This window comes from Alexandromys fortis, unplaced genomic scaffold (assembly GCF_014885135.2).
Source record: "Alexandromys fortis isolate MF-2015 unplaced genomic scaffold, M_Fortis_MF-2015_v1.1 scaffold_45, whole genome shotgun sequence".
In the NCBI taxonomy this organism is placed as follows: domain Eukaryota; kingdom Metazoa; phylum Chordata; class Mammalia; order Rodentia; family Cricetidae; genus Alexandromys; species Alexandromys fortis.
The window spans coordinates 5,801,763-5,829,536 of NW_026067926.1; the positions used below are offsets into that span (position 1 = coordinate 5,801,763).

The 27,774-nt window shown below is 44.9% G+C and overlaps 1 protein-coding gene across 1 annotated transcript; it reads right to left on the reverse strand.

Annotated features, from left to right (window-relative positions):
* Positions 1-7,706: 7,706 nt before the first annotated feature.
* On the reverse strand, positions 7,707-25,841 carry Tyms (thymidylate synthetase). Its single transcript, XM_050143319.1, has 7 exons — positions 25,593-25,841; positions 24,134-24,207; positions 21,601-21,775; positions 11,136-11,237; positions 10,305-10,480; positions 9,217-9,288; positions 7,707-8,171 (listed from the first exon to the last, which is right to left on the reverse strand). The coding sequence occupies exons 1-7, from the start codon at positions 25,783-25,785 to the stop codon at positions 8,034-8,036; spliced, it is 930 nt and encodes a 309-aa protein (XP_049999276.1). The 5' UTR covers positions 25,786-25,841; the 3' UTR covers positions 7,707-8,033.
* Positions 25,842-27,774: the final 1,933 nt, after the last annotated feature.

Below are 27,774 nucleotides of genomic sequence, written 5' to 3' on the forward strand. Positions count from 1 at the left end.
TGCCAGGAGCAGAGTGTCTCATTGTCATGAAAAGTCCTAAGTTATTAAAACATTTAAAATGCCATATTCTATAATCTTTGAAAAATATGAAGAATGCCTATCTAAAATATATCTATGCACATCTAGAAAATCTTAACTAACATAACTACAAGCTTAACTACTATTAATTATTATTCATTAACAACCTATATACATTCAAAATTGACCTTAAATTTAAATCACTGAAGAAAAATCCATATCAATGTAAATTATTCATACCTATATCATCTCCCCCTTTAAATGTAAAAGAACATTTATAAACAATATTTGGGAATATGGGCGCAGATTGTGGTGATACACAGATTAATAGAAATGGATTGAATTAATATGTAAGGGACACTATGACCTAGGCACTTTATAAAAGAAAAAAAAGCATTTAAATAGTGGCTTGCTTATAGTTCCAGAGAGTTAGTCCATTTCCATTATTGTGGGAAACCAGCATGGTCCTGGAGCAGCAACTGAGAGCTTACATCTGATCCACAAGCAGAAAGCAGAAAGAAGGCAAGCCTGGACCTCTGGTTTGAAACCTCATAGCCCACCCCCATTGAAATACTGCCTCCAACAAGGCCACAACCTTCTAATCCTTCCTGAATAGTCTACCAATTGGGAGCCAAATAGTCATGGGCCTATGGGGGCCATTCTCATTCAAACCACTACAGCACCCTAAAGTAGTATATGTTACTATTTAAACTTTTGAATCATAGTATCTAACTATATAAATAAAACCTGCACTTCCCATGAGGGTTAGGTATGCTCCTATAAGGCCATTAATACAGCATATCTTGCACCTTCAGGGCTTAGCAGATAGTAAATGTTCAGTAAAATATTTGTTGAATTAATGTTCTAGTTGTCACAATATATCGCTGTATTATATCATTGAGGATAGCTGACATATTCTATTTCATATACACATATGAATTATACATTGGAAAAGCAGAGCCTGTTTTCAAACAGTTTTTTACAAAATGAGTGCACTCATGATCATTGATTATGTTCACTTTCTTAGTGAAGCACTGATTGGCTGGCAGGATCAGGTATACATTCATATTAATTCAATAAAGGAAGGCAATAGAATGGCCGCTGGAGAGTCTTACAGAGGGAAAAATGGTACACAAGGAGCAATGGGGTTTGGAGGCAGACTCTACCAAGGAGCCTCTTCCTCTGTTTGTCCTGAAGCCACTGCACCCCTTCTCTGTGTCTTTCCTATGTGCTGCCTCTTTATTCCTCTCTGCCAACATTCCTCTGCAGTCGGGCTATGTGCAGCATTGGTTGCTATTCAGATGCTTCTGGACCCCATGTGAGCCATCTGGTACTCCACTCAGGATCTTAAATATTTAAGCAGAATCTGATGGGTACAACTTTAGGATGAGCCAGGCAGAACAAGTCAGAGGCAACTTTTCCTGATCCCAACACGATTCCCGGGGCTCTTGATGGGAAGGGAAGCAAATCACCTTAGACTGATGAGAGGGAGACAATGAACCATAAATCCAGTCGTCTTAAGAGTGTCGGTGTTTATGGCGCATAGCCATTTCTCCCACTTAATAAGTAAATAGCTAGAGGCTGGGAAATGACTCGGGGTTAAGAGTACCTGCGGCTTAGTTGTGAGGACCAGAGCTTTGGGTACCAGTACCTAGCTCAGGCAGTTTATAAATGCCTGGAACTTGAATTCCAAATGACATAATACCTTCTTCTGGCCTCTGCAGGCACCTGAACACACATGTGTACATATACTCATAAAATGCAGACAAAGCACATACGCACATTGAAATCCTAAAAGTCAGATGTGGTGGTACACACCTTTAGTCCCAGCAAAGGCAGGTAAATCTCTTTGTGTTCAAGGCTCCATGGTCTACAAAGCAAGTTCCAACACAGCCAAGGCTGTTTCACAGAGAAACCCTGTCTCAGCGTCCCCCCACCCCACTAACTAGTTGTAAATGGATTTTTCTTTGGGCTGCCAGCTCACAGATCATGACACAGAGACTTAGTATTAACTACAAAAGCTCAGCCTTAGTTTAGGCTTGTTTCTAACTAGCTCTTATAACTTACCCCATACTTTTAACTACGTTTTCCACATGCTCAATACCTAATCTCCATTAGACTCATCCTAGTTACCCCACGTATGGCTGGCGGCTCTTCCTTTCTTCTTCCCAGGGCTCTCTGTCCCCAGAAGTGTCGCCTAACCTCTTCCTGCCCAGCTAATGGCCATTCAGCTCTTTATTAAGCCAATCACAGTGACACATCTTCACACAGTGTAAAGGAATAATCCACAATAGCTAGCTGAAAATTGAAGTCTTAACTCAATAGAACTTGTATATTGCTTGGGATTCTACACATAGATGATAACAAGATGAAGAAAGGGAAAGATATGGTTAATACATAAGTCTGGATAAGGGCTGTCTCGGGGTGACTGTGGGGCAGAGAGAAGGACGGGGGTAGGAGACTTCAACATATTGTTCAATTCTGTTTCTTACAGAGAGTGGCATATATTGCTTATTTGCAAATAGGAAACAAGCTGTCCATAAATTTTTTCTATTTTCATTTTTCACATGTGGTATACTTTGAAAATTTAGAGGAGTGTAACTGTAAAGTGATTTTAATGGAAGTTTTGCTTCAACTGTTTGTGTTCTTTCTACCGTGAGATGTGAGGATTGAACTCAGGTTGGTATGCTTTAACACTTCTACCCAGTGAACCATCTCTCTGACCCTTTGGAGGAATTTTAAAGTGTTTAAGAAGACACCATTAAATGGCAGAGCAGTCCAGTGAATTTTAATGTGCCTTCAAAACAAGGGAGGTACTTGGCGATGAAGAAGAGCAATGCTCACCTGCAGTTCTAAAAGCGTGACGTTGGCCCAGTGGCATAGGTATTGCTGGGAATTTGCCAGAAACAAATTCTGAACATCTTCTAAGTCTAAAACTCTGGCACACGGCCTAGAAATCTACATAGATTTCTGGGTTTCTGATTCACATGTCACTTGGGAAGGGTAAGAAACACCCAGAGGTAAATGCCATCTACTATCTCTTAAAGACTGGGGGCTAAAATAGTGCATCCCAGAAGACAGATGTAGGGTACAGAAGCAGGTGGGTGAGTGATAGAAACAAAGAGAGATGGCAGGTTCCTCTTCTAAGGATTGATATTGTGTGTGTGTGTGCATGTGTGTGTATGCCTGTGTGCGTGCATGTGTGTGTATGCCTGTGTGCGTGCATGTGTGTATGCATGTGTGTGCATGCATGTATGCCTGTGTGTTTGCATGTGTGCATATGCATGTGTGTGTATTCCTGTGTGTGTGCATGTGTACATGTGCACAGGGGCTGGAGTCACATGGGTTATTGTGAGCTGCCTGACGTGGGTGCTGGAAACTAACTTAGGTCCTCTGCAAGAGCACTGGGTGCTCTTTACCACTGAGACATCTTTCCAACCCAGGCGGTAGATTCTTTTATTTTCAAATTATTTATTTTTTTACTTTTAATTTGTTTTTAATACACTGTATTAGTCAGGATTCTCTAGAGAAACACAACTATTAGGATGGCTATTTATGTCCATATATACTCATATACATGGGATTTATTAAAGTGGCTTACAGGCTATGATCTGACAATTGCAAAAAGGCTGTTTCTCAACGGAAAGTTTAAGAATCTAGCAGTTGTTCAGTCCACAAGGCTGAGTGTCTCAGTTGGGCTTCCGTAGACATCAGAATGCTGAAGATGTCAGTAGTTCTTTTTAGTATGTTCTTAAAATTATGCAACCATCACCCTACTGATCTTTAAAATATTTTTGTCATTCGAGGAAAAAAACCTTTATTCCTTAGTAGTTACTCTTCATTCCTCCAGACCCCACCCCCTATCAGTTACCAATCTAACTTTTTGCTTCAAGTGTCTCATTTAATAGAAATCAAATCATCTAATAAAGAAGTGACCCATTCTTCAGTCCTTTGGCTACTTTCAACTGAGCTTAATGTTTGTGATATTTATTCATGTTATAGGACATATCAGATCTCTACCCCTATCCATGGCTAGAAACTAGACCACTGCATTAACACACCACCCTTTGTTTACCCACTCACCAAGCAGTAGGTATTGGGGCTTTTCCCTTTTTTCTTTTATAAATGCCCAGGCACTAATGCAGCTTCCCAAGGTAACTTGAGGCACAGGACACGTTGCAAACATTCTGCCAGCAGCCACTGTGCCCTTGAACAGAGACCACAGAGCTTTGAATCTTCAAGAATTGATTTTCAATACCTAGAAACAGATGACGTTCTAGTAATGACTATCAAATCCTTAAGTCCTGAATTCAGGTCACTGTGCAACTAGTTATGACAATTTGACACAAGCTAGAGTCATTGTGGAAGAGGGAACCTCAATTGAGGAAAAAGTCAAGACTGGTCTGCGGACAAGACTGTGGTATGGGTGAGCCCAGCTCCCTAGGGACAGTGCCACCCCTGGGCAGGTAGAGGGCTAGATGATATAAGGTAGACTGGCGAGCCATGAGGAACAAGGCAGTAAGTAGCATTCCTCAGTGGTTTCTGCCTCAGTTCCTTCCTTAGATTCTGCCCTCTTGAGTCCCTGTTCTGATTTCCCTTGGTGCTGGCGTGTGACCTGAGAGATGTAGGCTGAAATATATCATTTTGTCCCCGGGGTGCTTTTTGGTCAGTTTTTTCATGGCAGTGGAAATGCTAAGACACATAACTACGATCATATTTCCGCAGTTGCTGAACTCCCAAAACACATCTGCACTTTAGTGACTGAAAAGGTTTTGACTACAGTTTTGTGACCTGGAGCTTTTATCCTGATTCTGTCCAGATTATGGCTCATTTTCACCAACAGATGTAAGGTACCAAAGCTTCACTAACAATCTTGGTAACTAGTCAATAGTGCGACCCCATCTTTAAAAACAACAACAAAAACTCTTTCACTTTAAAGCTTTATTTTTAATGGCAAGTCTGTGTGTGCGGTATGTGCACATGACTGTGGGCACCCTGGGAGGTCAAATGAGGGAATCCCCTGGACTGGAATTACAGAAGTTGTGAGTCCCTTAAGACAGGTGTTAGGAATCACACTGGACTTTTAGAAGAGCAGCAAGGACTCTTAACTGCTGAGCCATCTCTCCAGCACCCAAACATAATTTCTTAAATACTGAATTACCTCTGGATTGGAATTAAACGTATTTCTAGCAGCAGTAGAAACCAGTGTTCACATAGCCCACTCTGTTGTCTTTGATAAGATGCAGGCTGCTCAGCAGAAACGAAGGAGAAAGAAGTCGGGAAGAAACTCCTCCCTGCTCAAGGTTTATGTGTTAAGCCCTAACAATTTTTTAGATATTTTTGGAAATACTTAAAATCCTGGAGATTTATAAACGTAGAAGAAAAATCAAGTCTAGCTTGAGGTGATACTCCCTGCGGGAATCAGCAGTCATCAAGGCTGAAGGTCAACAAGTCAGGATTCTTTTATTATTATTTTTATTTTTATTGAAAAAAAATTTCTGCCTCCTCCCATTTCCCTCCTCCTCCTCCCACTCCTCTCCCCCTCCCCCCACTTCTCTCCCCCTCCCTCTCCAGTCCGAAGAGCAGTCAGGGTTCCCTGCCCTGTGGAAAGTCCAAGGTCCTCCCCCCTCCATCCAGGTCTAGGAAGGTGAGCATCCAAAGCAAATGTACCTAACCCAAAGCCCAGGAAGATGGCTAATCTCTATCTAGTGCTGGATCTTAAGCTACAATTTGAAAATAAGCAATGTTTCATGGTGTTTTGTAATAATTCGTATTCTAACACTTGTCATAAATCAGAATAAAGCTTGTTCTGCATCACTGTGAGGGATCTGGTAAAGCAACAAAAAGGATACACTCATTTGTCCTGAAATGGTTTAGCATCCCTTCTATTACTAGTCTAAGCACTTTAGGAAATTCACACCCCCCTCCCGAAATTAATGGGGACAAATGGTATTTCTCCACGCTTTCATAACTCTTAAAAAACTGTTTTAGCCAGGCATGGGAACTCAATGCTGGAAGCTGAAGCTAGAGCGGGGCCACAAGTTCGAGGCTAGCCTCAGGTACATACTAAGCTCCAGGCCAGCTAAGGTGACAACGTGAGACATGTCCCCAGACCACCACCACTACTCCCAACACAGAAACAAAACCTCATACCAACACCATGACTCCCAACAAACAAAACCTTAAAATGTGATTTACAACCTTCTGATGGTTAACATTAAAGGTTTAATTACTGTGCTTAAGATCTCTCTCTCTCTCCTCCTTCCTCCCTCTGTATGTATGTATGTATGTATGTATGTATGCATGCATGCATCTATCTATCTATCTATCTATCTATCTATCTATCTATCTATCTATCTATCTATCTATCTATCTAAATGTCTCTAGCATGTAAACTCCTAACTTGTACAGGATGTCAGGCCACTCCTCCCACCCAACACATTTTTTTAAAATCAGATGTTGAAGATTTTTAAACTGTCTGATCCTGTTAAATCTGTTGTTCTAGCAATTAAGACAGTGATTTTTTGCTTTTGTAATCAAACTTGCTTACTCTGCTCAAAAATATGACTAGGACAACTGCAAGACATTTATGTTAAAAAATTAGACCCTGCCTACATTTAGTCAGGATACATGAATCTTGTAGGTTTTGTTGTTACAAATCCCGGGCTGATATGACTAGACGCTGCATCTTGGGAGCTCCCATCACACGAGAGCACCCAGGAGCAGACCTGGTCTTAGAAATTAAAAGCATCTTATTATTTATTCATGGTCACTGCAGTGGTTTGAAAGAAAACAGCCCCCAAAGGAGCGACACTAATGGGTGTGGCTTTGCTGGAGTAGTTGTACCCTTGTTGGAGGAAGTGTGTCACTTGGGTGCAGGCTTTGAGGTCTCCTATGCTCAAACTACTCCTAGTGTCGCAGACTACTTCCTGTTGCCTGCAAGATGTAGGACCCTCAGCTACAGGGACAGGACCATGTCTGCCTGCATGCCACCATGCCCCACCATGATGATAATGGACTGAACCTCTGAGCTATAAGCAAGCTACCCCTTTTCCTTTATAGGAGTTGCCACTGTCCTGGTTTCTCTTCATAGCAATACAAACCCAAAATAAGACAGTCTGGTGAATCTCTGAGCAACTGCAGACAGTAACAAATCTGAACTGGCTATTCTATTTTCATATTAAATGTAACTATACTGAAGTACACTGTGGACAAGTGGGAGGAAAAATTTTAATCTATCTTACTCAATAGAATTTAACTAGCAGGCCTAGGCTATGCAGTGAATTCCAGGCCAGCCAAGGTAGAATAAGACCAAACAAACAAACAAAAACCAAGACGGCTGGGGATGTGGCTAACTTGGTGGAAACTTGCCTAGCATACATGAAATTCTGGGTTCAATCTCCAATCCATGCCTACAAATTCCAGCAACCAGGAGGCAGAATCAAGAGGATGAGGAATAAGGTCATCCTCAGCTGCAGAGTGTGTCTGAGGCCTGGGATCATGAGCCCCTGTCCCAACAACAAGCGTAGGAAGGCTCAGAGTTTTTGGGTCAATCTATTTTATTCAGAAACTTGAGCTTGTCACCAAGTCTAACCAAACTTACTCAAGTTGTGCTCTGACCTAAATGCAGGCGCGCACACACACACAAACACACACACGCAATAAAAACTAATTTTAAAAGTTTCAACTGACAAATGCAAAACAGTTCTTTATTACTACAGCATATAAAATATTTATAAGTAAACATGTAACATAGTTCAAGTTTAGAGGAATCTCACCAGCTTTCTTCATATAGACATACAGAAATTTCTGCTTGTTTGTACCTCAGTGAACACTAAAGGAAAGGCTGTCTAAATGCCAGTAATACATTTAGACATTGAGGTACTTACAGATAGACACATCACTGTCAGAGTTTCGATATAGTTTATTTCCCTTTAGAGAGAAACTGTATTTTACCTTGGGCATCAGGCTCTAACCCTAAGTCTGGTGATGTTCACAGCAGCTTTGAAAAAGCTCTAAACGGCCATTTCCATCTTAATCGCTGGATGTGGATTATAACCTTCAATCTGAAAGTCTTCAACTCTGAAATCATCAATTGTCTCAACTTTTCGAAGAATTTTGAGCTTTGGGAAAGGTCTTGGCTCTCGCTGAAGCTAAAAATAAAATCATGGTTTTTCTTTATATCTGTTCCCGTGTCTCCTTTTGAAACAACACAGTATTTTATCACAACGTACTTCTTTACAGCAGTGCATCTGTACTGTCTCTTCTTTCTGCAAGATCAGGGATTGCGCCTAAGGCCTCAGGAGAGCTACGTTAGTAATCTGCCATCAGCTACGGTCCAGCTTTGTTTGCCTTTTCATTCTGAGACAGGGTCTTAGTCAAGGTATCTAGGCTTATGTTGAACCCACTCTGTAGCCCAGGCAAGCCTTGAACTTGGAATGTTCCTGCTCCAGCCTAAGTAGCTGTGATTACGGGCTGAACCCACCAGATAACTCCTGAGAAATACATTCAACATAGGGACACAATTCTTGACTTTATTTTTTATTTTATTTTTTTTAAATATTCATTTTTATTTATTATGTATACAATATTCTGTCTCTGTGTATGCCTGCAGGCCAGAAGAGGGCACCAGACCTCTTTACAGATGGTTGTGAGCCACCATGTGGTTGCTGGGAATTGAACTCAGGACCTTTGGAAAAGCAGGCAATGCTCTTAACCACTGAGCTATCTCTCCAGCCCCAATTCTTGACTTTTCTGAGCCTAACTTTTTTCCCTTAATGTTCACAAAACATGGACACTCATATACTTACTACCATTTCAACTCATTTGCTGGCTGCTGTATTATAGGAATTTGAAAGGAATTTAAAAAGACAGGCTTTTTAAAGTTTAGTACTTAAGCATAAAACTAAAGTCAAATATTTATTTTTCAGCTCTTCAAGTAAAATTATGAGTTAAAATGCATAGCTCCTGGCTCTTCTCTCTGGTACTGATGCTTCCGTGTCCTGTGTTTGTGGTTGCTAAGGCCGATGATGGCCTCATTCCCGCTCATCTCCCTTAGTAAAAGCCCTGCATTTGGAGCACTTCAATATAAGACAGCATCAACCAGAGTGCCTGTGATACAAAGGATGCCCTGCACCCAATCTTTTGTCAAGAGAAGGCACCAAGCTCAAAAAGAAACATAACAGGTATATTTCTTACCTGAGTTTTCAGGGGCTCGATATGATTCAAGTAAATATGTGCATCTCCCAAGGTGTGGACAAAATCCCCAGGCTAAAAATGACCCACAGGAGAGAACACAGCAGTCAATATTTTCGTGTAAATTCTTTAAGAACACATGTTAAAACAGACTAGGGCTGTGAGATGGCTCCGTGGGTAACGGCCCTTGCCAAGCCTGACAACTTGAGCTTGATTCCTGGAAGCCACACGGAAGAAGAGAAAGGACTCACGCAGACTGTTCTCTCATCTATGCACAGACTGTGGAAAATGTGGACCCCAGGTGTACACACACAATAGTACATACTACAGAGTACGCACACAGTTCAAAGCTTTCCACAAAAGTAACTTTTCCAGTGCTGTTTTTGAGAAAAGTTAATTTTTTAGGTTTTTAGGTTGTGCACGATGGCTTACACACATAGTCCCAGTACTTGGAAGGCTGAGAATTGGCATCGTGAACCCGGGAGAGTGGGACCTAAAGTCTTATGCAAAAGTCAACTTTATTCAGAGCATCAGACAATTTATACTCTGAAGGTTAAGAGTCCCGTGAGTAAACTATACAATCACAAAGACCAGAAACACATGGCAAAAACATGTTTTTCCATCGAGACACATGAATAACAACAGCTGAAATAAACTCACTCCTATCTGCTACACCTGGGAGGAGCATGAAACTACAGTCCAAGAACAAGTCTGTGTATTGAAGAAACTGAAGTCCCAAGACTCTTGTTTTCTTGGAGTTTTCTCACACGCACTGAAAGTGCTCAAGACTCCATTCTTGGACTGTGTTCTGACACTGAGACAGGAGGATCACTGTAGGTCCAAGGCTAGTCTGGACTAGAGAATGAGACCATGTCTCAAAAACAAAAACAAAACAAAACAAAACAAGCTACCTATATGAATGTTAGTTTCCTTAGGCAACAAGGTACCAGAAAGCTCCAAGGAGGGTTATAAGGTGAGTCAGTACATGTCTTATTTACATGCAGAAAATTTTAATACTAATCAGACTGAATTCCCTGCTATGAGTTAGTTTATTCCATTGGCTATAACCACGTCTTCTGAAAGCAGCTCACCTTTAGGCCTGTGATGTGTGCAATCATGTAGGTGAGCAGGGCATAGCTGGCAATGTTGAAGGGCACGCCCAGGCCCATATCTCCCGACCTCTGGTAGAGCTGGCAAGACAGCTCCCCATTCGCTACATAGAATTGACAGAGGGCATGGCAAGGAGGCAGTGCCATCAGGGGAAGATCTGAGGGGGTCAATGGTAAAAGAAGGAGGGGTTTTAGAGAACACAGCTATAAAAAAGGTAAAATACAAAACAAGCCAACCACAAAAGAAGCCATGAAGTTCCAGATACATACAACTCACTTTCCCATTCTGTCAAAGTCAGACCATTTTCCCAGCCCTGCAGCAGAGGTGCATAAGGAATCTGCAAGTGCACATTTATGCTGAAGCAATGCTCATCCAGCTGAGCTAAAATTAAGGATTTGGGCTGCTGTTGATGGCACCAAATAAAAGGAAATTCTTCTTTTTGCAAAGGCCACAGGAAACTGGAACCTGAGGCACATCTTTCTGGTTAAGTATCTATTAGAAATATGAAACGTTCCTTCCTGGATACTCACTATACCCTGGTAGAGTTTAATTTTATACTCTACTTTCAAGTTGTGTGCTCCAAATGAAAAAGGTAAAACCAGAGGTGCATTTTACAGGCAATTTAATGCTCCTTTAATGTAAATGCATAAAGACCATGTGGGTCTAATGAAGGTAGAAACAGAGCAAAGTGTGACTGTCGATCAACCACGTGACCGGAGACAGTTCCAGTGACCCGCAGTGCCTCCGGCCACCTTGCTCCCTTTGGCTAACTGGCCAGTTGAGCCAGGGAAGATGGCTGGGATGCTGTCTACCTTTTGGGTTCCAGGCACACATGATGATTCTTCTGTCATCAGGGCTGGTTTTGATGGTGTCGATCACTTTTTGCAGCTGGTCTACTCCTTGCCCCGAGTAATCTGCAGAATTGTCAGGAGAGCATATGCGCATTTACGTCACATCAGTCACAGCGTCTCATGTGATGACCCTGACAGCATCCACTCAATGCCCCCACCCATAGTTCTAATATACCCAGCAATTCTGAGTATTTCTCAGATCTTGCTGGGTTAAGCTCAATGTCCTTACACTAAAATCTAAGTTCTTTTCTACACAAGTCTTCTAAATATTTATTCTGTTACAATGTCACTCCCTCCCCTTGATACTGCCCCTGTTGCTAACTGCTGTTTGGCTATGGTTTGAATGTGTCACTCAAGGGTTCATGAGTTGAAATGTAATTCTCATTTTTGGGTAGAAATTTAAATCAATTACAGAGTCTTTAAGAGGTGATCAGGGGGCTGGAGAGATGGCTCCGTGGTTAAGAACACTGGCTGCTCTTCCAGAGGTCCTGAGTTCCATTCCCAGCAACCACATGGTAGCTTACATCAGTCTGTAATGAGATCTGGTGCCCTCTTCTGGCCTGCAGGCAGAACACTGTATATGTAATAAATAAATAAATAAATCTTTAAAAAGAGGTGATTAGGATGAGAAAGTCATCAGGGTGGAGTTCCATGGGTGAATCCTGGTGGCGTCACAAGGAACCAAAGGAGACACACTTCTCACCTTTCACACCTAATACTGTGTCACCCGGTGTGACTATCATCAAAATGTGGGCACCAAACCACCAGGACTGAGACCTAAGTTTCCGTATCTACTGGGTAAATGAATGTGGGGCTGTGAAAAACTAAACATACAACATGCAAAATCTAATCCAAATGTAAACGCATAAAGGAGCTGAGGTGGCTGAGAGAGCTCCCCAGTACAGCGTGTGGCCATTCACTGCGGACACGGTTCTGAACCCAGGCACGCTTTACACCGGACACGCTGGTATAACACGAAGCACCAATAAATGCCGCCTGAAACACTTCAGCTCGTATTAAAACAACTGAATATAACTGTGACTGTGGCATGTTACTGTTCACACAGCTTGCTGCTTTTGTAGAATCGTAACGATCTAATTATGAAAAACCAGGGCTGCTAATATTAACTCCTATTCTTTGGCATATATTCAAATTAGTCTATCTTTGGTTTGGTTGGATGGGAGGACTGCTCTTAATTTTTATACTAGTATTATTTTCTGTGTGTTTCTGATGTGTGTGAGTAGGAGTGTACATGCCAGTGCACACAGGGAGGTCAGAGGACAACCTTCGGGAATTTTCTCATTGCACTCAGCATTCGAGAGTGGACTCAAGTTGTTAAGCCTTGGGTAGCAAATGCTTTCAGCCACTGAGCCGTCTCACCAGCCCGAATCAGCGTGTCTCTGGATTGTATTACGGTAGAATCTTTGGTTTCATAAAAACATTATTCAATGAATTCTGGCTTGCAATGAAGAGAAAAGCCGGCAGTTTCTGAGATGGCAAACGTGCTTCTGTCTTTCTATACTACACGTTTCTGTGTGCGCAGCTCTCATCACTGACAAGTCTGGAATCAAACAATCAATAAACTCTGAAAATGCCCTACAACCTACTTTCTGACAAGGTTTCATTCTTTATGTTAAAATTGATAAGCACACCCCATCTCATTAATGTGTAAAATTTCTTTTCATCGTATTAATAAATGCTAAAATTACATGTATGACAAAGAATTATCATCGGGTAAATTTTTAATGATTTATAAGCAATAAATATTTGGCTTGTATCCTTGTATACCTCGGGCTACATAAAAAAATCTCTTGGGCAAAAAAAAAGTCACAGTGAAAAAAGTTTAAGAAACCTTTGCTCTAAATAAGCCTCTTTTCTTCCAAGTTAGTTAGCTTTAGATATTCCGGCATGGTAACAAAAAAATATACTAATCCGATCCGATCCCAGCAATTTTAGATTTTCCCCGTGTCACCATGTGATATAGTTTCTATACCTAACAAACACCATGGTCACACTTCACCAACACAATCTGTTATTGCCCCATAGGACACTGGATCTTAAAACTAAAGACAGCTTGTCATAGACAGCCAAATGACAAACTATAGAGAACTTTCTAGGGCTTAGGCTCTGTCCTACCCACACTTCCACTAAAAGGACAAGACAATTTATCACTAAGCACACCACTGACTTACAACTCCCAGGCAAACTGTAATAAGATTATGATCTTGTATTTTTTCCAGTTCTTGTCCATGGCCTTTAATCCCCTGCCCCCTGTTGAGGTGTGGAAGCTGAGAGGTGATTTATTAACAAAGTCCAGAACTCCATAGACTCTCCTCCGGATGCACTTTTACCAAGGTTAGTCAGTCAGTGTTCTGGCAGAGTTGGGTATCTGAGGGAGGCGTTCCCAAAATCCCAGCTCCAAGAAGGTAATATTAAAGACTTGAGGAAATGCTCTACAGCTAGATTGTGGTAGTGACTTTGTAATCTGGAAGTGTTAAAAAAAATCTGATAAATTTCAGAACGGATTGTAAAAGGGAGAAAGAACAGGAAAATCATCTGCATTAGAAAACATTTAAATCTACAAGAGCTAGTTTCAGGACAACTAGGGCTATTATACCGAGAAACCCTGCCTTCAAAAACCAGAATAAATAAACAAATAAAAATAAGACAATTAGCTAGGAGTTGTGGTTTATGCCTTTAATCCCAGCAGAAGCAGGAGGATCTCTGTGAGTTCGAGGCCTGGCTTGTCTACAGAAAGAGAGAGTTATAGGATCATCAGGGCTATACATAGAAACAATGTAATAAAACAAAATAACCAAAAACAACCAAACAAAAAACGGTAGTCAGGTGAACACGATGGCTCATTCCTATAATTCCACCAGGTGAAAGAAAGAGACAGGAGGATGAGGAGTTGAAGGCCAGCTACAGCTTCCTAAGACCTAGCCGCTCCCGCCCCCTCAAGACAAATCCCAGCACTTGGGGAGGGCAGAGGCTGACAGTTCAAGGGCAGCCTTGTCTCTCATAATTAGTTCCAGGCTAGCCAAGCTCTTATAGTGAGATTCTGACTCCAAATGAATAAGATAAAGAAAGTATGTACACACATTAAATTTACATTAAAACTGTTTTTGCATTTTTATAATATTCCTTTATTTTGTTATGTGTGGCGTATGCTATGGCACGTGCAGTCTAAGAAGCTGTGGGAACAGATTCTCTCCTACCATACGGGTTCCTGAGGATCAAACGCAGCTCTCCAAGCTTGGAAGCAGGGACTTTGGCTGCTGAGCCATTCACACTCCATGCAGCATCGCTCTATTCTGCTGCAGAACTTCGCAAGTGACTCCATGCCCACTGACATTATCACATTACACTCCAAGCCCAGCAACCTCTTCTCTTCTTTCAGCCTTTACCAATTTGCCCATTCCTAGTCCACAAAGACGTCCACAACTTCCAAACACCACCAGCATTGAAAACATCTTGATTGCAGGCAAACACGACCAAAGAATTTGGGCACTAGGTCTGTCTTAGTATTCTATCTATGGCTGTGAAGAGACACCATGACCATGACAGCCCTTATAAAAGAAAGGGTGTATTTGGGGCTTGCTTATAGTTCCAGAGGTTTGGTCTGTTGTCATCATGGTGAGAAGCACAGCAGTATCCAGGCAGACATGGTGCTGGAGAAGCAGCTGAGAGTTCTACCTCCAGAACTACAGAGGCAGCAAGGTAAGAGGCACTGGCTTCCAAAACCTCAAAGCCCATCCCCAGTGAGGCACTTCCTCCAACAAGGCCATAGTCTTAATCCTTTCCAATCACACCACTCCTAAGCATTCAAAATGCTTACTTGAGCATGGGGGCACTCTTTGCTCAGCCAGTAATTTATTCCCCCATGCACACACGAACATACATACACTAGTGAGACATTAACTTTAGAACCTGGCCTAGGGAGGCTGGTCTCTGTGACACTCAAACAGTACCCAGGGAGAAGAAGATGCCAGTCACTACATGAGGGGTTTTCTTAACCTCTGTCCGCACAGAGCAGGAAGGGAAGGGTGAACGGTGCGGAGACACCACACCACACACAAGTTTGCAAATGCTTCAGCGGTGCAAAGGGAAATGTTCATCACGGATAACTCCTGCACCTCATCCCGGAGGAACCTCCTTCTATCCTAAACCCTAACATGGAGAGGACAGACCAAATCTTGGACTTCCCACAGGGCAGGGAACCCTGACTGCTCTTGGAGCTGATGAGGGAAGGGGAGTTGATTAGGGGAGAGGGAATGGGAGGCAGTAGCGGGGAGGAAGCAGAAATCTTTAATAAATAAATAAGCCAGGCAGTGGTGGCGCACGCATTTAATCCCAGCATTTGGGAGGCAGAGGCAGGCGGATCTCTGTGAGTTCGAGACCAGCCTGGTCTACTACAAGAGCTAGTTCCAGGACAGTCTCCAAAACCAGAGAAACCCTGTCTCGAAAAATAAATAAATAAATAAATAATAAACAAATAAATACAAAAAAAAAAAAATCTGCCACCACTGGTCAATGACACAGGTAGAGAAAGTTCCAAGCATCCAATAATGCCCAGAAAATGCTAGGCACCAAGAGCATGATTTGGCCTTTGTGACATTTTGCCATGGCTTCTCCACCATTACCCGGCACAGCTTCTCAGAAATCAGTTACTTACCAACTTCCACGATGTGGACTTATCTCCCACATCTAAGATGGATCTTTAAGGAAGTTTAAGACTTTAAGACAATCCTGAAGCCATTTTTGACAATTCTGAATGAATCCTCTCAGACTCTATGCCATAGTGCTTCCCCTCCTCCCCTGGGAACCAAGGACCTAACAGCTACACTCGCACGTACTCAGTTCCTGAACAACTACCCATATACGTATGTTTTGGTTTGGTCCCCTGGAAAACGGGGTCAAAATGACCTCTTACCTCATCTGATCTGGCAACAGCTCTCCAGTCAATTATTGGTAATAGCCCTTTTGAATAAGCCAATCAGAATAGTTAAAGAACAACCCCTGTGGCCCCTTTAAAAGTAGACTGTACCCGCTATTCGAGGTCTCTCGGCTTCCCGAATGCTGAGGGACCCTGCCATGACAGAATTAATAAAATCCTCATGCTTTTGCATCGGCTGTGGTGTGTGAGATGGTCTCTGGGGGCGACTCCTCCTCGAGTCCAACATTTGGTTCCCTGACCGGGAATCGAGTCGCTCCCAGACACACTCTAGACTCAGTTGGAGGTATAAAGAAACGAGCTCATTTTTATGTCTGTCTGTTTATTATGTATTGTGTTTCTGTTTCTGTGTAATTGTGAATCAGTAATTTGAGAATTGTACTTGCGCAGGGTCTGTATTGAAACGGGGCTAAGGGAGGAGGCAGACGTGTCCTGATATCCCTTGCCCTAGCCCTGAAAGACATTTCATGGGCATTTATGGGAGGGAGGGGTGACCAGGTCACCCTAATCTCCAGGGGAGATATGATCCTCCATCTGTATTTTTGGATCTGCTGCCGCGCGGCTTCTAATTTTAAATCTATGTCTGTCTTTTTGTTCTTGTGTATTTTCAGTTCTACACCAGAGTGGTGGTGAGAGCACCAGCTTCTGGTTTTGAGTTTATGTCTGTCTCTTNTCTTTTTGTTCTTGTGTATTTTCAGTTCTACACCAGAGTGGTGGTGAGAGCACCAGCTTCTGGTTTTGAGTTTATGTCTGTCTCTTTGTATTTTTGTTTTTGTATGTCGGTTTGTCTTTGTTAAAATAAACCTGCAGGAATTCAGAACCTGGCACCGGCCCCCTGGCCATCATCAGTTCACCCGTGATTCCGAAAGTAGCCCCGCTGCTGGAGGAGGTGGTGGCTGCCCATCCCCGAGCCTTTTGTCTTCTCTCTTTCCTGTACAGGAGCGAAAGAAACCCAGAATCCAGGCACCTCTGGTTCTTCCTGATATCCAGCCGAGCATGGCAGACTTCTCCCTCCTCCTCCCCCAGAGGAAGCACTTCGTTCCTGAGGAGCCCCGCTGGTCGGGCCCAGCGTTCACACTGGGACAGGGGAAGGATGAAAATGACTTCCCAAGCATTTCCCCTTCACTCAGTAGCAGGCCAATTACAATACTGCCTTTTTCTGCCTCTAATCTTTACTTACAACCCTTCCTTTTCTCGGGACCCTCAGGCCGTGACTGGGCTTATAGAATCTGTTCTGGTTATTCATCAGCAAACTTGGGATGATTGCCAGCAGCTCTTACAGGTGCTCCTAACCACAGAGGAAAAGCAGTGAGTTCTCTTTAAAGCTCAAAAGAATGTCCCAGGAGCTGACAGCAGGCCAACCCAATCACCGGATTGAGATCACTAGATAGAGGATGGGACTTCAATACACCAGCTGGTAGGGAGCAGCTCCATCTTTATTGTCAGATTCCTACTGGTGTGTCTAAAAAAAAGGGGGGTGGGTTGCAAAGCACCCCACTAATTTGCTAATTTGGCTAAGGTAAGAGCAATAGTACAAAGGTCTGATAGTACTCCTACAGGATTTTTCTTTTTTTTTTNTTGTAGACCAGGCTGGTCTCGAACTCACAGAGATCCACCTGCCTCTGCCTCCCAAGTGCTGGGATTAAAGGCGTGCGCCACCACCGCCCTGCTCTCCTACAGGATTTTTAGAAAGACTATTGGAGAGGTACAGGATGTACACTCCTTTTGATCCCATGGCAGCAGATCGGCAAGCCAATGTCGTGATGTCTTTTATGGGCCAGTCAGCATCAGACATTCGTAGCAAGTTGCAGAGAATGGTGGAACTGCAGAGATGCTCCCTCCAGGACTTAGTAAAGAAAAAAAAAATTAGACAGATAGGGAGGCAACAGAACATGACAGCTGCAGAGACTGCTCACCTCAGACAGAGCAGCCCCTGAGTGGCCAAATGCGGACTTCAGTGAGGAGGAGTGGCCGGCCCTACAGGACTTTGGGCTCAAGACACTTCCCAAAGCAGCTGCTGAGCAGAAGCGGGTCGGAGAATGGCACCAAGCACAGCCGGCTACTGAAGCAGCACTCTGCCCACCTGAGAGGCCAACGCAGCAGCCACAGTGATAGTACTGAAATTCCCCCCCCCCCCTTGCTTATGCTATGCACCCAGGTGTCCAATTCTGGGTGTACGGGGAATAAAGGGGAGGGATTCCCCCTTGCTGTGTCTAAAGCATTTGACCATGGACACAAGAACTGCTGATTATTCCTGAGTGTCCCACACTTTTATTACAAAAAGACCTGTTTGAGACTCTGACTTCCCCTACTATTCTCCAGGACTGTTAAAAAAAAAAAATGCAGGCTGCTCTCTGCCTTTGCCATGTCCACCTTGCTGAGGAAGGCTTTGCAGCCACTGCAGGCTGAATCCTCCTCCCAGCTGCCTTGGTCACAGCCCAAGCCTGGGAACTCTGCTTAAAGCCACCTGCCCCAGCAGGTAGCAACTGACTGAAGCGAGGAGGGGCTGGAAGATGCCGGAGCCCCAATTCTAAACAGCCTTCCTGAACTGCTTGCAAGTTTCACAGAGAACAACTGCCCCCAAGCTCCCAGACCGCAGCTGTGGGAATCTTGGGGTACAGCAATGCCCAACCATGCTGGTAAGAAGGTAGGGCAGCAATGGTGAATGACCTGAGCAGCCTACTTAAAGGGACATCAGCTGGATGGCAAAGAAGCTTTTTCTTACCAGGACTAAGAAGATCAAAGAAGAAATCTTCTTGAGGTTTGGCCTGCCCAAGGTAATCGAGGTTGATGGTAAAACTGCCTTGTTGCCCAAAAAAATGTCAGGATATGGGGTAAGACTGGGACATTGTGCATACAAACCCCAGAGTTCAGAACAGGTAAAAAGAAAACCAGATTAGCCTTTGGAATCTGACACTAGAGACTGGGTACAGCCCCTTCCCCTAGCCCCGTTCTGTGTGCTAAACACCCCATCTCAGCTTGGACTAACCCCCTATGAGATCCAATATGGGGGACCCCCCTCTTAGTTTCCTAAAGCCCCTCATGACCCATTTGCTCACAAACCCGATCTGCAGGCGCGGTTGAAGGCTCTCCAGATCTCCGAGCCCAGGCATAGAGACCCCCTGGCCACCCTGACACCTGGAAATCTCACATTCATTCCAGAATTGACGCCTGGGGTATATCCGGAGGGACATGAGAAAAGCTGCAGCACCCCACAGCCAGAACAGCAGCTGCCCGCTCATACCTGCAATCCACGCCTCCTCAAGCCCTTGCTTTGATACCCTTGCCCTCACCCCTGATTTCTGTCAACTAGTAGCAGGGCTAGCCTCCTGGGATATCCCAGATGCATATCCCCCACAGCTATCCCTGGAGGCTGGCAAAAGATTTTCCCTGGAAAAAATATTTGGGCACAGGGGTCCAGAACATAGATACTTCCCCAAAACAATGTTCCATGTGGAGCACAGGGACCTGTGACATCTCCCCCACTTGTCTCCCAGGGGCGAGTGCGGCGGGACTGTCTCCATGAGTGTCGGGAAGGACTTGGGACATGAGATGGTATTTAAAACCAACTACTATCTGACCAGAGCCTGCTGCTGCCGGCCAGACTAAACCCTCCCTAAAGGGGCCCTAGCTATCCCTGCTGCTGCCCGCTGGACTAAGCTACATTCCCTGCTTCTCTGCTGGCACCTCCCAACACCAGCCTGGGCACCCGGAAATCTCACACCCGTTCCAGGTTGGCGATTCTGTGTACGTTCGGAGACACCGGTCCCAGAATCTTAAACTTCACTGGAAGGGACCCTACACCTACTGCCCTCAAAGTGGACGGTATTGCAGCCTGGATCCATGCATCTCACGTCAAGCCTACACCTCCACAGGACAACCCAGGACCATCCAAATGAAAGTTTCAGCGTACCCAAAATCCTCTCAAGGAGGCCTGACTCTGCCAGGCTTGCTGATCTTTGCCCTGATGTTTATACCTCAGGACTTAACCTGGACCCTGACTAACTTTGAGACTGGACAAGCCTTAAGGCTAGCCACTGGAGTTCATCCCCTGAATACCTGGTTCCCCCAGCTAACTTTTGACCTGTATGTTTTAGCAAAAGCCTCTTGGGAGGATACTGAGCAAACCCCTGGAAACTTTTATCCTGTATGCAAATATTCTGAATGAGATATTTGGGGGGAAAAAAACAAACTCTGCAGTGTGGGGGGCCTAAAGTTTATTGTGCTGCCTGGGGATGTAAAACCAATGTCAATGTCTCCTGGTTGAGGGTTAACAAGAAGGACTTAGTCTCTTTCACCCGTACCACACCAGAAAAAAGTCTGAAATCACAATCACGTTCACTGAGAAAAAAAAAAAAAAAAAAAAAAAGAGCTAACCAGTAATAGGCAATACTTAGGGTTTATAGTTGTATGATCAAAAAAAAAAGACATAGGGATTCTGTTCACCCTGTAAGTTGTTGTAACACCTCCCATGACCATAGTACTAGGGCCCAACCTGGTATTACCTGACCAGGTCCAGCTAGCCCCTGCTGAGGTAGCCCCCTTGCCAGGGCCCTGGGCTGCACTCCTAGTCCTAAAAACCCTTCTGCAACACTTGCTTCACTGCTGGCAAGCTCTAATACAGGCCAGCGACTGTATCTGATAGTGGGAGCCTTTTCTTTGCTGAATAGTACTGACCCCAGCTTGACACAATCTTGCTGGCTATGCTTGTCAGCAGGACCTCCCTAATATGAGGGAATAGCCTTGTCTGGCAGTTTCACAATATTGCCTCTCATACGTCTGTAATAGGGGACAAACCTAACTCTCCCAAGTCCCAGGACGACAGGACCTGGTGCCTTCTATTGATCTATGATGGGCCTACAACACTGGTTTGTTAATCTCTGTGTACAGATCCAATTGGTCCTCCAAATTTACTAATATCTCAAGATTGAGATATTTGACCAAATAAGAGGAGGGAATGTAAGACTTTAAGACAATCCTGAAGCCATTTTTGACAATTCTGGATCCTCTCAGCCTCTGTGCCATAGTGCTTCCCCTCCTCCCCTGGGAACCAAGGACCTAACAGCTACACTCGCATGTACTCAGTTCCTGAACAATTACCCATATACGTATGTTTTGGTTTGGTCCCCTGGGAAACGGGGTCAAAATGACCTCTTACCTCATCTGATCTGGCAACAGCTCTCCAGTCAATTATTGGTAATAGCCCTTTCAAATAAGCCAATCAGAATAGTCAAAGAACAACCCCCCTTGCTTCTGTGGCTCCTTTAAAAGTAGACTGTACCTGCTATTCAAGGTCCCTAGGCTTCCAAAATGCTGAGGGACCCTGTCATGACAGAATTAATAAAATCCTCATGCTTTTGCATCGGCTATGGTGTGTGAGATGGTTTCTGGGGGCGACTCCTCCTCGGTGTTTGGACGCTAGAGTCCAACAGAAGAACACCCAGAAAACCCGAGGCAATAATATCTCCTCACCTGATTCCATATCTTTGTAGTCTGCGCCAAAATGTCGCCACTGGAAACCATAAACTGGGCCCAGGTCCCCTTCCTGTCGTGCAGAGAATCCCAGGCTGTCCAGAAAATCTCGGGACCCATTGGCATCCCAGATTCTCACTCCTTTGGAGGACAGTTCCTTAGCATTTGTGGATCCCTGGAAGATTGAGAATAGAATAGGCACACAGGAGGATTCTGCGTCACTCATCCCCTCCCATGGCTCACTATCCACATGCAGCCTAGCTTTAAGCAGGCTGGTCCTGGCCAGGCTTCTGAGGGAGTATAGAACGGTCTTACCCTATTAGAAATTTCCTCACGGCATTTCTATTCCCTTCAGCTTTCCAAAGTCTTTGTGTATGTATATGTACATGTAAGCATGCCATGGTGCATGCACACGGGAGCTGCTTCTCACCTTCTAACTTATTTGAGTTGGGTGTCTCTCTTGTTCCTGTTGCTATAATACCTACCTTGTGAGCTTCCAGTCGATTTCCGTCTCCATCTCCCATAGAAGTACCAGGATTAGATGGCATTATCAAATAGAGCTTTTTTGTTTTCTCAAGACAGGGTTTCTCTGGGTAACATTCCTGGCTGTCCTGGAACTTGCTTTGTAGACCAGGCTGGCCTTGAACTCACTGAGCTCTGTCTGCCTCTGTTTCCCAAGTGCTGGGATTAAAGGTGTGGGCATCAGCGCCTGGCCCAAAGAGCTTTTTAGGAAGACTCCAGGGACCCAAGCTCAGGCTGTCAGATTTGTGTGGGGCCAAGTGCTTTATACCCACTGAGCCATCTCCCCAGCCTTCCCTTCAATTTTTTTTTTTTTTTTTAAAGTTTTTCGAGACAGGGTTTCTCTGTAGCTTTGGAGCCTGTCCTGGAACTAGCTCTTGTAGACCAGTCTGGCCTAGAACTCACAAAGATCCGCCCGCCTCTGCCTCCTGAGTGCTGGGATTAAAGGCGTGTGCCACCACCGCCCGGCCTTCCCTTCAATTCTTTAAATACCTCCAAGTTCCTAAAACATTTCTACCTCATCTGCAGCTTTGAATTCCTTCATAAAACACGTTCCATGTCAAAGTATGATACTCCAAGTGGACTTGTCCAACGCTCCATGTGCGGTCTGTTCATGTGTCATATCTGGCTATCTGGGAAATGTGTATGCATGGGTACCCAGCCCATAGAAGCCAGAGAGAATTCTAGCTGTTCTACTCTATTTCTTCCTATCCTTTCCCTTGAGACAGGATCTCCGAGTAAAGCTAGAGCTTATTTGGGCGAGACTCGTGGCCAGCAATCAGCAGCGTCCTCCTGTGTCTCCGCTCCCATTATAGCACTGGGGTTACAGACACACGCAATCACACCCAGCATTTTTAAGCTTCATTTCTATGTTATGTGTGTGTGTGTGTTGCCTGCACGTGTCTGTACACCATGTGCACACAGTACCCAAGGACAGTAGAAGAGGGAGTCAGAGAGCTTGAACTGGACTTACAGATTGTTAGCCACTAACTGTGTTGAATGGGTGCTAGGAACTAAATCCTAACCCTCACCCCGAACATGAGCAACAAATGCTCTTAACCACTGAGTCATCTCTCCATTCCACACCCGGAATGTTTTATGTGACAACTGAGGCAGGCTGAACTCAGGCCCCCTTTGCCTACCGAGTCAGCATCCCAAGTACTCTAAAGAAGGGGCTGAACTTGTCTTTTCTCCAGGAGTACTCTGCCAGCACTGGACAGAACCTCACTTTTTCTGGACCAGGATACAGAGCAGGAACTTGGGGCTCCTGCCATTTGTCACCACACCACTCCAGTATAACCCAGGTACCTACTTGACCCTGGTATCTACCAATTCAGCCATCAATAATGCCGAGCACCTACCATGTGGCTGGCTGTATTTTAGTCCTGAGATACAACAGGGAAGAGGAGAAGCAGATTTTCTACCTTGGGGAACTCACAGGACATTGCACTTATTTATCTCCCACCCAGAAGAGGGAAAGCTGAAGGCTGAGTTCTAGGTCAGCTGATGGTGTTTCCTACGAAGAGAAACAAAGAGGTGACAGGAAGGTCAAGGGTGTCGAGTGGGACTGGAAGGAAGAGAGAACCATCCTCCATATGGAAGGAAAGGCACAAGGTGATGGGAATGGCAAGTGCCAGAGGCCTGGGCAGGATTCTCCCAGTATGCTCAGCTCAGTGACGAAAGCAGGATGGAAAGGACACAGAAAAGCATCTAGAGCCAGCACTAGAAAATGAGCCAGGGAAGTGGGAACGGCTGACAGCTACAGGTTTCACTACTACTACTACCTCTTTTATTTTTCTTGGTTTTTTGAGACAGGGTTTCTTTGTGTAGCTTTGGAGCCTGTCCTAGAACTTGCTCTGTAAACCAGGCTGACATCGAATTTACATAGATCCGCCTGCCTCTGCCTCGGAGTGCTGGGATTAAAGGCCTGCGCCACCACCGCCTGGCTCACAGTTTGACTTCTAAGGCTTGTATTGAGAAGACAGGCAGCTTCCAAAAGCAGCAGCACCCTTACCTTGATAAACCACAGCAACTCCTCCAAAACGCCCTTCCAGAACACTCGTTTGGTTGTGAGCAGAGGAAATTCATCTGAAAAATAGGTTGTAACACAGTTAAAATGTGGTAAAATAGCCTTTAATCCCAGCACTCGGGAGGCAGGGGCAGGAGGATCTCTGTGAGTTCGAGACCAGCCTGGTCTACAAGAGCTAGTTCCAGGACAGGCTCCATCCAAAGCCACAGAGAAACCCTGTCTCGAAAAAACAAAAAACAAAACAAAACAAAAAAATGTGGTAAAATACAGGGAGCCATCATTCAATCATTCAGCTTTCTTTGTGGAGGGAAACGACCTGGGGGCACACACACACACACACACACACACACACACACACACACACCTGGAGTGGCTTCAGGAAAACTGGGAACTCCCACCCAGCTTCCGGCTAAGTCAGTGAAACCACAGGTCTGCGGTTGACACCGAGGTACCCATATGGCAAAGAGGAGTCCTCACCCACTACTGAGCCACTATCACTGTCACTGGTGTTTAACAACAACACCCAAAATGTGGCCTAGACACAACCTAAAGGCTCTCATACCCAAGTCCACCACACTCCAGGCAGAGAGATGTCACTCTGGTAAAAACTGAAAAAGTTTTCAGACATTTGGGGAGCAAACTGATCTACCATCTGAAAACAGAAATGTTTATGCCTCCGAGCCCGAAGGCAAAACAGAAGAGACAAAGGGGCAGGGCAGGAGCTCAATCAACAGACAAGGTAAAGAGGAAAGGCTCAGAGTATATGTTTGTCAGAGAGCATGACTTTCCTCTTTACTGTCTACATGGAAAAGCTGAATGAAGATTAGAGAAGCAGAATAACTTGTCTACAGTATCAGCAGAGGAGAGGGACTAAAACTGGGCATCAGAGTTCACTGTTCTAGGAGGCCCTGCACACTGGGTTAATCCGTGCAGTAGCTGCTTTAGTTCCCACCTACAGAACATGCTTGAGATAAGTATACCCTCACTCAAAGTCTTGTGCTTGACCCCCTGATGCCAGGAACCCCAAAAGAGCACTTCTTCCCTGGGGCCACTCTGTAGGCTCACATATCCTCTGAGTTGCTCTATAAAAGCCAAGGCTGTTTGGGAAAACCCCATAGTTTCCGCCTCAGGCTTGGGTTCTTTCTTCTGTGCCGCTTAAACACTGCCTAAGCCATTTTCGCGCCAATTTTTAAAACAGTTGCAAAGGGGAGCAGGCGATCAGGGGAAGGAAGAGAAGGAGCACAAGTCGAGACCTCAGGGCAAGGTTTGGATCAGGTTTACCTGCAGTAGCTATCACCTTGAGGCTCTAGGGTGGGAACGCAGAGCTTAGGACTCTTTGAGCCGGGGTCAGACTAACTGCGGCCGCCAGCCCCGCGCCTCCGCTCCCAGCCCGCCGCTCGTCCTCCCGCAGTCCCTCCCGGTAGTGGGGACTAGCCGCGGTCACCTCTCAGGTTGTATCTCGCCTGCATGCCGAACACCGACAAGGTGCCGGTGCCCGTGCGGTCCTCCTTCTTGAAACCGCAGCGCATAATGTGCTCCACCTGCCCCAGATACTGCAGCTCCCCGTGCCCCGGTGCCGCCGCGCCCTGCTGCTGAGCGGCGGGCCGCAGCTTCAGCTCGGAGCCGGCGACCGGCATTGCGGACAGTTAGAGGCGGTGTCGTAGGCGCCAAAGACCCGACCTTCCGCGCGCTCTTTTCCCCTGTGTTTGGCGCCTCCCGCCCCTTCCTGCTGGGAAGCTTCTGACTGGCCACGATCGTCAGACCCCCGCCCACGCGCCAGTAGAGCAAGCACACGCTGGAGTTCCCAAGTCTCTTGATTTATCCTATCTTTGCATTAAGAGCCTATAGGTTCAGGGCATGGTGAGGCACGCCAGTAATCCTAGCTCGTGGGAGGTCGAGGCCAGAGGATCTGGAATTTAAGACAATCCTTTTTTTTTTTTTTTTTTTTTTTTAAAGACAGGGTTTCTCTGTAGCTTTGGAGCCTGTCCAGGAACTAGCTCTGGCCTCTAACTCACAGAGATCCACCTGCCTCTGCCTCCCGAGTGCTGGGATTAAAGGCGTGCGCCTAAGACAATCCTTTGTTTCACATCAAGTACAAGACCATCCTGGGTGTGAGAAGGTGAACATTGTTTTTTTTTGTTTGTTTGTTTGTTTTTTTAAATGTATACAATATTCTGTCTGCGTGTGTGTCTCCAGGCCAGAAGAGGGCACCAGACTTCATTACAGGTGGTTGTGAGCCACCATGTGGTTGCTGGGAATTGAACTCAGAACCTTTGGAAGAGCAGGCAATGCTCTTAACCTCTGAGCCATCTCTCCAGCACGAAGATGCACATTGTTAAAAATAATGATGGACTTTCAAGCATTCTTTATAGTGTGTACATTTAGTGTGCGAGGGGTGTGTGTGTGTGTGTGTGTGTGTGTCCGTCTGCACGCGCATACGTGCAGATGCTCCATAGGTTTCTTTCTGCTCACACATTGGAAGTGTGGGACAACTCAGGCTAACAAGCTTGGTGGCAAGCCCTTTACCGACTAAGCCATCTCTACCACTCTGCTCAACTTTTCAAATTTTAATGCCTCATTTTCAGTTTTAAGGGAAGGCTTCAAAGGTAAACATTGGTGAGTAGAACCATTTGATGAGTACAAAGTGTACTGATACACGTGTTGTACGTGCAACAAGAGATCTGTATCTACCACTTTGAGTACATTGTAGGTACCCAACAAACTTTTTAAATTTTGGTTATGTCTGGGAATATGAAAAATAGGATTGGGGCTCTACTGAGATGTACTAAACACTACCAACTTTTTCTTCTGCTGAGAATTGAACCCAGACTTCCCACATTTTCACACCACCCCTGAGCGATAAACCCAGCCCAAGCCTGTATTTGTCCCCCTCGCCCGCCCCGCATCTCACGTTTGTCATTTTTGCATATGGTATGCATTGGGTAAGAATCCCCCGCAAAGGCCTATGTATTAAAAGACTTGCTGACCAAGTGGGGTCTAGTGACCAGAAGTAGTCATTTTTGAAGGCAACATTGGGATCCTGACTGCTCCCTGTTTTTCTTTGCTTCTTCCCAGCTATGAGCAAGCAGGGTCTAACTTCACTGCAGAGAGACATGATAGCATGGTGTGTATGACAGAGTCAGGGGCTGTTCCCCCAAGACAAGAAGGCGACTAGAACAAGCAACCATGTTCTGAAGCCTTCAGCCAAAATAAAGCATCCTAAGTTGACGGTCACAGTGGAAGGAGACTGACACCATCCATCATTCTCCTGTCTCCGTGCTAAAACTCAGCATCAAAAGCTCCAGTTCAAAATGTCTATGTTGTTGGACTGGACAGAAGGCTCGGCAGATGAGAGCACTGGCTGCTCTTCCAGAGGACCCAGGTTCAGTTTCCAGCAACCACATAGCAACTCACAACTGTCTAATTCCTCTTCTGGCCTCTGTGGGCGCCAGACACCCACATAGTACAAAGACATACATGCAAGCAAAACACTATATGCATAAAATAAAATAATTGTAATAGAAATAAAAATTTTATGATGGAATATGTACTATAAGAGATTACATAACCATCTTTTATTTGCAGCCCTGTTTATTTAGTTATCTAAGATACTGTCAAATGTTTCT